The 11,329-nt window shown below is 51.7% G+C and overlaps 1 protein-coding gene across 1 annotated transcript in view; it reads left to right on the top strand.

The window, feature by feature from the left end:
* Window positions 1-1,156: 1,156 nt before the first annotated feature.
* Window positions 1,157-11,329, top strand: part of LTF (lactotransferrin) — a 31,969-nt gene continuing 21,796 nt past the window's right edge. The window contains exons 1-6 of the mRNA XM_045492646.1: window positions 1,157-1,264; window positions 7,127-7,290; window positions 8,900-9,008; window positions 9,319-9,501; window positions 9,849-9,996; window positions 10,901-10,956. Of these exons, the coding sequence (XP_045348602.1) occupies window positions 1,222-1,264; window positions 7,127-7,290; window positions 8,900-9,008; window positions 9,319-9,501; window positions 9,849-9,996; window positions 10,901-10,956 (703 nt within the window). The 5' untranslated portion in view covers window positions 1,157-1,221. The remainder of the gene's footprint in view (window positions 1,265-7,126; window positions 7,291-8,899; window positions 9,009-9,318; window positions 9,502-9,848; window positions 9,997-10,900; window positions 10,957-11,329) is intronic.

Below are 11,329 nucleotides of genomic sequence, written 5' to 3'. Positions count from 1 at the left end.
ACAACGTGGACGGAACTAGATTGTATTATGCTAAGGGAAATAAGTCAGTCAGAGAAAGACAAATGCATGATTTCACTCATCCGTCGAATTTAAGAAACAAAGCAGGTGAACATAGGAGAAGGGAAGGAAGAATAAGATGAAAACAGAGAGGGAGGCAAACCATAAGAGACTCTTAAATGCAGAGAACAAACTCAGGGTTGCTGGAGAAGGGGTGGGTGGGGAATGGGTGAAATGGGTGATGGGTATTAAGGAGGGTACTTGTGATGGACACTGGGTGTTGTATGTAAGTGATGAATCACTAAATTCTACTCCTGAAACCATTACTGCCTTATATGTTAACTAACTTGGATTTAAGCGAAAAAAATAAAAATAAAAATAAAATAAAAAATGAGGTGCCCATCTCCCACCTCATGCTGCCACAAAACAAAACAAAAATAAAACAAGAGTTAGGACAGCCTTCTCACTGGCAAATGAGGGGCCAAGGGGACAGCCGGTGGGCAGTGGGTGGCGGTCACTTCCTCTGAGACCGTTGGCTCTGGTTTCTGGGAGCTGTACTGTGTTTTCCGTGGGGCCAGGAGAGACCCGGTGGGCAGCTGGGGTCGGACTCTGGGCAGCGTCTGTCACCTCGGCTAGCTGTCCCAGGCCGCTGACCCCAGGCAGCTGGGTCCTCTGCAGAGTTGTGGGCTGGCTGCTGGCCGGGGTGCCGGGGAGGGGGGCGGGGTCCCCCTGCCTTGACCGGCTCCCCCGGCGCTTTAGACCCATCTGCTAAAGGCAAGGCGAGTCCCACAGTTCTGATCACAGATGATCACAGATATTCCCCTTAGGATCCCGGTTCCGTGTCCAACCGTCTAGGAGGCGCTGAGACCAGAGGAAGGACCAGACTCAGGGGCCGCGACTCCCCAGGGGCTTGCAGATTGACAGAGGGAAAGACCACCCCAGTAAGCGGGCGGGACCAGCGGCGCAGGGGCTGTAGGCTGGGTTTTCTGAGCGGCTTGGCACTCACTGGTCCTTCTCCCCACCCGCCACTGTTCCCCCTCACCGCCCCCCCCCCCCAACTTGGCCTTGAGGAACTAGTTGGGGGTTGAGCGGGGGAGGGCAGGGGGTGCCGATTGGGCCACAGGGCGGGCCACACCCCGTGAAGTCACCCAGCCCTGGATAAAGGGGTGCAGAGACTGCTCAGGTGGCAGAGCCTTCGTTCGCTGGTCGCCTCCCGAACCCAGAATGAAGCTAGTCTTTCCTGCGCTGCTGTTCCTTGGGGCCCTTGGTGAGTGCAGGGACTTTGGGGGTGCGCCCGCCGGGTGGGCGCCGCGGTCGCCATAACCCGCGAGATGGGCGCCCGTGTCCCCGCGCCCCGCGGGGTTGGGCGCCCGTGTCCCCGCGCCCCGCGGGGTTGGGCGCCCGTGTCCCCGCGCCCCGCGGGGTTGGGCGCCCGAGTCCCCGCATCGCACGAGATGGGCTCCTGTGTCCCTGCACCCCGCGGGATCGGTGCCCCTCTGTCCCTGCGCCCCGCCGGGTGGGCGCCCAGAGCCTGCGGGCGTGGGAAGCTGCGGGGGTGTGGGGGTGCTGGGGGGTCTTGGGGCCGGGCCCCGCCCACCTGCCTGGGGAGGAGCCAGAGCCGAGCTCCTCCAGGCGGATCCGGGAGTTCCCAGAGCTGCGCAAAGCGTCCCAAAGAGCCTTCTGGGACCCTGTTCCATTGCGTCCCAGCAGGACCTCTGGTAGCCATAGGACTGTTGCAGGCTTTTTGCATGGGAGGAAAATGAGACCCAGAGAGCATGAGCGACTTGCCCAAGACACACAGGAGACGGGAGTCAGAAGCCAGCGCCGGCAGGGCTGTGCGACATGGGCAAGACAGAGCCCCAGTTTTTTTCAGTTAAAAAAACGAGTCCGGCCACCTGCCCACACAGTTGTGAGGTGGAGGCCGGCTGCCCGCTGCTCAACGGTGGGCCAAGGTGCACAGGCTTCCCACCCCGGAAGGGCAGCGCTGGTGGCACAGACTGTCAGAGGGTCTGAGAGAAAGATGATTGATTTCTGTTCTCTTTTTAAAGCTTATTTATTTATTTATTTTGAAAGAGAAAGAGTGAGCGCACGAGAGGGGGAGGGGCAGAGAAGAGAGAGAGGCAGAGAGAGAGAGAGAGAGAGAGGGAGAGGGAATCCCAAGGAGGCTCCGCACTGCCAGCATGGGTCCTGACGGAGGGCTCGAACTCACAAAACGTGAGATCATCACCTGAGCCGAAATCAAGAGTCTGATGCTTAACTGACTGAGCCACCCAGGGGCACCCCCCTCGCCCTGATTTCTGGTTTTCAATGTGCCCAGACTAGAATTATTTGAAACAATTTCTGGGGGTGTACAGAGGGCACTCACCAGTCGTAGACATTAGTGATGTAAATGTGTGAGGGCGGGGCTTCCGGCAGTGGAGGGGCGGGGCTGTGAGGGGCATGAGTGCCTGGGCAGTAAGTGGAGGGTCAGGGGCGAAGGACAGGTGTCTCCCAATTCCCAGGCCCCTGCCAGCCCAGGTCAGCCTCCTCTGAGCTGGGCGCTCCCTGGGTGGAAAAGACTAATAGAGCGCACAGTGACCTTATGCCCCCAAACCTAGGGACTGTGAAGCCATCTCTGTCCCACCTCTGGTCCCCTTCTCCAAGTTCCTTCCTATGGTATTGTCATCCCTGTCTTCTCTGAGGCAGGATCGGGTCTGCCAAGGCCAACTTCCCTTCTGCCCCCTGACCTGGGGCTTGCTGGGTAGCACAGCACAGGGTTGGGGCTGCTTGGGAGAGATCGAGAAGCAGGAAACCTTGCTTTCCTGGATGTGGTCACAGGTCGCAGCCACAGATCCTGGCTCAGAGTTGCACCCTTGGGTTCCACTTTCACTTGAATCTTTGGTTGCCTCGCCCCCTCCCTTCACCCCCTCCCCCCTGCTGAATCTGCAGTTTAAGTCCTACAGTCAATAGAATGGTGGCTAGCATCCTAAAGTGTCACTGAAACCCTGTCACCTGCCCTGGGGGATTCCTGCCCTGCCCCCATGGCTGTGCTGGCTGGCAGAGGCTGGCTGGGCCGAGAAGGGTAGCTCCATCCCAGCCCCTGCCCTTTGAGGTCAGAACACCGCATGTCTGCATGGAAGCAATCACAGGATGCCTACTTTCAAGAAGTTTCCATCCAGGCTCATGGGGGCAGCGTCTGAGGGGCAGATAGTTCAGATGCTAGGTTGGGGATACAGGAGGGGCCAGCCCTACACCTGCTTTGGGGAACATATCATCTTGAGGGGGGGATCTGTGGCTTCAGAGCCGGCTGGTGAGAGCTCTTGCGGGGGGGGGGATGAGCTTGTGGTGCAGTTGGGGCCCCTGGTGTTTGGGGGGCTGGGACTGTGGATCTTGGAAAACCCCTCGGTGGTCCTTTAGTCTTCTAGTTCAGCCAAGGGAGAAATGAGCTCTACCCGTGGGTTCCCCATTCCTGCTGCTGTTCGTGCCCTCCCCCCACCTTGAAGCATGCCCTTCTGTTTGGCTCTCCCTCTTCACCCCCAGATCCCATCCATCACCGAGCTAATTTGTGACACCAGCTCCCTATTCCTGCCCCTTCTCCATTCCCAGTGCTTTTCTGCTTGGTTCCCGGCTTTCAGTCCACTCCCTCCCCCATTCTAGGCAGAGCCCTTATCTCTACTCTCTTCATGAGCGAGCTCTACTCCCTCTGGAACCAGACCTCCTCTGACCAGCTTGGAGGGCTTTCCACGCTCTGGCCCCAAGTCCTTTACTAGCCCCATCTCCACTGCAGCCCGCTTCTAACCTAGCCAGCCTAAATAGACTGGCTAGCCTTGTGGTAAGAACAGGGGGGGTTTTGTCTGACTGCGTAGATTCAAATCCTAGACCCAGTGCTTATTAGCTGTGGGACCTCGGGCAAGCCACGTAACTAGCTAAAGACACGATTTTCTCACCTGGAAATGATATTAGCAGAACTCAGAGAGTTGGGAGATCCGATGTCCAGAGAAGATGTGAAATGCTTGCAGCATTAGCTGTGCACATGGATCCATGGTTCTCGCCTCCAGGAACGCCACCACCGTCATTCCTGGTCCCCAGGAGCTCACTTCTGGTCTGGCATTTGTCTCTTCTAGAGCATTCATCATCCTTAGCTTCCTCTTTTTTGACTTTTTTTTCCTCTCCAGATGGGAGGGGAGATCTTGTCCCATCTGCTTACATGAGACACAGTGCTGTGTATACAGACTTCCAGGAAATGCTACTGGGTCACGAGTGGCCGGATAGGACCAGGTTAATATTTTTATGGCAGGACAGTTCCCTGAGGGCCTCGGGATCGATTACATCCTTTGGGATTTCCTGGGACGACGGTCAGTGGGGAAGGAGTGTGGCAGCATATGCCCCTGAGCCCCCGCTGACTCAGCCTGGGAGCCGCTGCCCTCCTCCCCTCACCCTCCCAGGGAGCCTCAAATACCTTGGCGGGTCTGACTGCGCAGGGGATGGTTCATGAACAGGAGGTAGCAGAGGGCTGAATGTTCCACTCTAAACCATATCCAAGTGGGAAAGGGGCTTTTGCAATCACGTGTGTGCATGTGTGTGTGTGTGAGAGAGAGAGAGAGGGAGAGAGAGAGAGATAGCTTTATCGAGCTATATTTTACATATCATAAGATTCACCTACTTCGAGTGTACAATTCAATGATTTTTAGGAATTTTACCAAGAGGCACAACCATCACTGTGAAATCTTTTTAGTACATTTCCGCCCCGCTGATAAGATTCTTCATGTCCATTTAGAGTTACTCTCCGTTCCCGCCCCAGCATCCGGCCAACCGCTAGTTACGTTCTGTTTCATCAGTCTGCCTTTTAGGACCTTTCACATACAAGCGGAGTCATACAGCAGGTGGTGTCGTGTGTCTGGTTTCTTCCATTTAGTGTGAATGAGGCTCATTCATGTTGTAGTGCATACTGCTAGTTCTTTCCTTTTTACTGCCAAATCATACTCTGTTTGTTGTGTGCATGCACCGCACTTTGTCTAGCCATTCACCCATGGCTGGACTTTCAGGCTGTTTCCCCTTTTTGGCTTTCCTGAATAATGCTGCTGTGAATATTCATACATGAGTCTTTATGCAGACATATGCTTTTATTTCTTTTGGGTACATATCTAGAAGTGGAATTCCTGGGTCAAAATGTTTAACATTTTGAGAAGCTGCCAATTTGTTTCCCAAAGTGGCTTCAACTGACTGAGCCCCGCCCCAGGCACCTCTGTGTTTGTATTTTCTTAACTGACTTTTGAAGCACAGAAGTTTTGGATTTTGAGAGGTCACTTTATCAAGTTTTTTCATTTATGGACTGCGCTGTTGGTGTCATGGCTGATTAAACTTTGCCCATCCCAAGCTTGCAAAGTTTTTCCCTGTGTTTCCTTCTAAAAGTTTAATTGTTTTATCTCTTATACTAAATTCTATGATCCACTTTGAGTTAATTTCTGTGTATGGTGTGAGGTAGGGCTCTAAGTTAATCGTTTTTGTATGTGGATATGTGTTCTGCTAGGACCCTTTGTTAACAGACTGCCCTTCTGCCAATGAATTGCCTTAGTGCCTTTGTCTAAAATCAACTGAATGTACATATAAGCATTCTATTTCATTGATCTATATGTCTGTCTTTATGCTAATATCACGCCCTTTTGATAACTTTGGCTTTATAGTATGTTTTGAAATTAGGAAGTAAAATTTCTCAAGGTTTGTTCTTTTTCAAAATTGTTTGACTATTATATATAAATTATACAAAAATAAATTATAAATATAAATTATACAGAATTATTTTGGCTATTTTGCATCAATTTATTTATCTTATGTAAATTATAGAATCTGCTTGTCAACTTTTGCAAACCTCCCCCTCCTCCCAGCCTGCTGGGATTGTGATAGGGTTTGTGTTGATTCTCTATCTCAGTTTAAGGAGAATTACCATCCTAACAATATTGAATTCATAAAGCGTGCACATAAATGTTTCTCCATTTATTTAGATCTTTAATTTCTCTCAGCAAAGTTTTAATTTTCAGCGTAAGTTTTGTATTTTTTGGTTAAATATTTCCCTAAGTATTTAACTCTTTTTGATGTTATTGCGAATAGAATTATTTTCTTAATTTTATTTTTGGAGCATCCAAGTCTTATCTGCAAAAATATAATTGCTCTTTGTATATTGATCTTGAATCCTGTGACCTTGTTATATTTATGTATTCGTTCTGTGCACTCCTTAGGATTTTCTAGAGGATCGCGTCATCTGCAAATAAAGACAGTTTTACTCCTTCCTTTCTGGTCTGGATGACTTCTATTGCATTTTCTTATTATTGTGGCTAGAATCTCCAGTATTTTGTTGAACAGGAAACCTGACAGTGGAGACCTGATCTTCCGGGGGCAAGCCTTCAGTCTTTCACCATTTTAATTTAATGGTGAAAAACTGTAAGTTTTTCATAGATGCCATTTATCAGGCAACCATGTGTTGGTTAAGAGCTGTGAGCAAATCTGGTCCAGGCTCCTTCCTACTTGCATCGATCCTATCAGCAAGGTAGGAGAGCCAGTCTTTCTGATACAGAGGCGAATGGTGGTAACTCGGGCACATTGACCCATTTGGTACACCACTCGGTATAGCTACTGACAAGGAGTCGGGTGCGGTTAAGTTGCCTCGGCATCAGCGGGGGGCGGTTCTTGCAGTTACAACCGTCTAGGGACACCTGGATTCTTGGCTAGATTTTGCCACTGTTGAGCCGTCAGTCCCTCAGCCTCCTCAAAAGCCAGATTCCACATTAACAAAACAGGAGCAAGAATCCCTTTCCTGCCTACCTCCCAGCTTCAAGCGGGACAAAGCTCCACCAACTGAGGCAAAGGAGCATCACCAGTTCTTAGAGGTAGGAAATGTGTCAGTTACAGGAAGGAAGATAACCCAGAGTCTCTGACTGTCTCCTTGAATTTGCGGAGAATCAGAGCCCTCTGGCGGGCAGAGAAGGCTTGTTAGACAGTCAAGACACTTCCACTTGAGGAGACCGGCCTGACTTAGTGGCCGAATGGGGCAGAAGGAGGAGGAGCAGAGAGATGAAGGAGTCTGGATAAGTCTGGCAGGGGGTGAGGTGGCCTCTCCCATGGGCAGTGGTTGAGCCCTTACTCTTTCTCCCAGGACTGTGTCTGGGCACCCCTGGGAGAAGTGTTCGGTGGTGCACCATATCACAAGCAGAGGAAGCAAAATGCACCAAATTCCAACAGAATATGAGAGAAGTGGGTGGCCCCAATGTCCTCTGCACAAGGAAAAACTCTCGCCAAGAATGTATCCAGGCCATCAAGGTAAGTCAGTACCATGTGTTGGTTGGAACCAAATTGAATGGAAGGGAAGGGAAGGGAATAAAGTAAAAAATGTATTTCCCCCTTCTTCTGCTTTTCTTCCCGGGCACCGATGGGTTGCGAGTGCTCCTTCCTCATAAGACACAAGACTATTTGGAAAGCAGATACTAACATTCTAAAGCGGAGACACCGCATGTGGGGAAACTGTGGTTGCAACACAATTTTTTTTCTTTTTTTTATTGTTTACTTATTTATTTTGAGAGACAGAGGCAGAGAGGAGCACGAGCAGGGAAGGGGCAGAGGGGGAGAGAGAGAGAGAGAGAGAGAGAGAGAGAGAATCCCAAGCAGGCTCCACGCTGCCAGCTGCAGAGCCCAACATGGGACTCAAACACCTGAACTGTGAAATCATGACCTGAGCCGAAACTGAGTTGAACGCTTAACGGACTCAGCCACCCAGGCGCCCCGGAACTTGCATTTTCTAAAGTAATGGCAGTAAAACGAATCCTACCTTGCTGGTGATTTTATAAATAAAACGAAAGCCTACCTTGCTGGTGATTTTATAGTGAAACTGGTCTTCGTGGTTGGTGGCCTTCCAAATTGGCATTACAAATCTTCTGGAAAGTAGAATAACAAGAACAGCCAGGGCCACGAAGATAAACAAGGTCACTGTCTGAGTGAGTCCATGCTTAGTTGCCTACCCCAAGGTGACAGGCCATCGGAAGGAAAAAATTCTACGAGGACAAAGCTACCCATGAGAGCATAGATTTCATAGCAAAAAGAAAGTGCTGAACATCTGAGGGGTTATTTGACAAACTATGGAACAACCACATTATGATAAAATATTATGAAGTCAATAAAGGCCCTGCAGAAGTATGAAAATGCATGCCATTTTAGAAGAAGAAAGCAGCCCACAACATATTATCTGTACCAGATTGCAAATATAAGACATATGGAAACATATGAGAAGTAATACGCTAAAAAGGATGAACATGATTTATTATGATAATTTTAAGATAGCGGAATAGTTTTATTTTCTATTCAATAAAAAAGAACTTAAATCAATATAGGGCTTTCTAGAGAAAGCATCTAGAATAAACAACTTCATTTATTATTACTTGTATTTATTTATGTGAGAGAGAGAGAGAGAGAGAGAGAGAGAGAGCATGAGCAAGGGAGAGGGGCGGAGAGGAGAGGAGAGAGAGAGAATCCCAAGCAGTCTCCACGTTCAGCTTGGAGCCTGATATGGGGCTCGATCCCATGACTCTGATCATGACCTGAGCCAAAATCAAGAGTTGGACACTCAACCGACTGGGCCACCCTGGTGCCCCTAGAATAAACAACTGTAACTATAAATGACTGTGAAGGGCAGGAAGGATGAGACGATACAGGCGGGGACGCTTATAAGAAAGAGACAATATGCCAACGTCTGTAGTTAAAGCTATTGCCCTCAAAAGAGGGAACTTTGACTCGTGCCACCAAGCGAACATGAGTGAGTATGCCCCAAAGGAGACCCTTTTGAAGATCCTTCTAGATCTTTCTGACCTCCTGAAATCCAGTTGCCTGGGTTGGGGTGGGCTCTCTCCTGAAGCTGGCCTGGCTTCTTTGCTTTCAGGCGAATGAGGCAGATGCTGTGACCCTTGATGGTGGTCTGGTGTTCGAGGCAGGCCTGGACCCCAATAAACTGCGACCTGTAGCGGCTGAGGTCTATGGGACCCAAGCGGGTGAGTTCTCCCTGGAGACCCGGAAGCTGGGGTGGCCTTGGCCTTGGCCCCGGGCTCTGTGCAGAGTGGATGAGATCTAGAGGTGGGCTCACGGACGGCATCCCACTTGCAGGGAACTGAGTCCCTGGGCTCTTTGGACCCGATGCTGACCCGCTGGGGGAGGATGCGTGTGTGCTTCCTGGGGAAACAGAGCAGGTCCCAGGAAAAGCTAGCATATGGCTTCCTTTTCCACCAGGGCAAGGTCACGTTGGGCTGTTTTTCTCCCTCTGGTCTGGGCTAAGAGCTTTCAATTCTCTCTGTCCCTTTGCAGAGCCACAAACCCACTATTATGCTGTGGCCATAGCAAAGAATGGAACCAACTTCCAGCTGAACCAGCTACAAGGCAGGAAGTCCTGCCACACAGGCCTTGGCAGGTCCGCCGGATGGAACATCCCTATGGGGTTGCTTCGTCCATTCTTAAACTGGCCAGGGCCGCCCGAGCCCCTTGAGAAGGGTAAGATGACTGGAGGACTGTGGGCAGTCTCTGGGCGGGGGGAGGGGGTCTCCACGCTGGTTGCACGCGCAGGCCACTTTGTAAACGTGGGATGAACCCCAGTGGGCCCACCGCACCAGCGGCCCTTTGGGAGGCGGCAGCTGAGTCTGCTGTCGGCCAAGGTGCGGCTCTGAGCGCCCAGCCTCACGTAAGAGGCTGTCCCGCAGGGGTGGAGGAAGGGGCTCTGTCTCCACCCGCTTCCCCCCGCCCCCCGCCCCTCCCCAGTTCGTGCCAGCGTCCCTGGGAGATGTGATGAGCTGCGGCCGGACTGGCTCACACCCTGTGGCCTATTTCTCTGTGTTCAACAGCTGCGGCCAACTTCTTCTCTGCCAGCTGTGTGCCCTGCGCGGATGGGAAAAAGTACCCCAACCTGTGTAGCCTGTGTGCGGGGACAGGGGAGAACAAATGTGCCTGCTCCTCCCAGGAACCATACTTTGGCTACGCCGGTGCCTTCAAGTGAGTGAGAAGGCCCTCTTCTCCCCAGTGGCCTGAGCACCCTGTGTCCTCAGGCCGAGAGGCCTTTTCTCTGGCCCCAGTCACAGCTCAGCCTGCCGGCAGGGACCGCAGACCAGGTGTCGTTCTCCTGAGGTCAAAGAGGGCACTGGCTTTGCCCAGTGCACGTGCCCCTCCAGCCCCCTCCCCCCCAGATCCCCCTCTATGGGCCCCTTACCTCACCCCAGCCTCGTGAGCCGTCACCCCGACAGGGGTCATTCCTTGTCCCCACAGACGAGGCTGTGGCTTTGTTTGCGCTGGGATGTCCTGTGTTTCCCTGCTGACTTCCGCCCTCTCCCTAGCCACAGAGGGACTGAAGGAGTCTTGTCGTGAGACAACCAGTCCCTCGCTCCCAGAAGGACAGCTGGAGCGTCCAGGCTGATGTGGTCTGCCCCGCGCGGGCTTCTCCTCCTCCAGCCGGGAGAGAGCGAGCTCTGCCCAACTGCCCCCTGCACCCCCTGCCCCCCCATGCCCCGTGCTGAGGCTGATGCTGCTTCTCTCCCCACATCTGCCTCCTGAGCTCAGGCATTTTTGCAGACGGAGGCCTCCCCGCTTGGCCGCAGCACATTTCCCCACTCGGTGCTGGGAGAAAGGACCACATACTCAGGCATATAGAGGCTTCAGATCCTTTTATATAGAAAGACCCGTTTTGCCCTTTCAGGCCCTAACGCAGGAGGTGGGGGGCTCTGGCCAGCCCCTAAGCCGTCTTTCCTCACAATCTATCTGGAGGTGGCCGCCTTCCCAGACAGGTGTGCTCCAAAGCCTCAGAGGAGGGGAGCCCGGGGCCCTGCTCCCCTGGGAGGCCTGAGGAAGAAGCTGGGGACAGCCGGCTCTGTGCTGACCCTTCTGCGACTTTCTCATTTCACAGGTGTCTGCATGAAGGAGGTGGAGATGTGGCTTTTGTCAGGCACACTACAGTGTTTGGTAAGAAGTGGGAGGAGAGCTAGGGTACAGCCTCCTTTGGTTTTATTTTCCCATAATTCTGAGCATTGAGCAAATTGGACTCTTCACTTCTTGGCACGCTATTATCAAGGTTCTCTACGGGGCAGGCTTCTTGTTTGATATTATTTCCTTTTGATATGTTTTACTTTTATTTATTTATTTATTTATTTATTTATTGATATGTTTTACTTTTATTATTTCCTTTTGATATGTTTTACTTTTATTTACAAAAATGTTTTACCGTCTATTTGTTTTTGAGAGAGAGAGAGACAGAGCATGAGCGGGGGAGGGGCAGAGAGAGAGAGAGGGAGACACAGAATCCCAAGCAGGTTCCAGGGTCTGAGCGGTCAGCACA

The sequence above is a fragment of the Leopardus geoffroyi genome, chromosome A2 (assembly GCF_018350155.1).
Source record: "Leopardus geoffroyi isolate Oge1 chromosome A2, O.geoffroyi_Oge1_pat1.0, whole genome shotgun sequence".
Taxonomy (NCBI): Eukaryota; Metazoa; Chordata; class Mammalia; order Carnivora; family Felidae; genus Leopardus; species Leopardus geoffroyi.
This window is presented reverse-complemented; position numbering and strand designations above follow the sequence as displayed.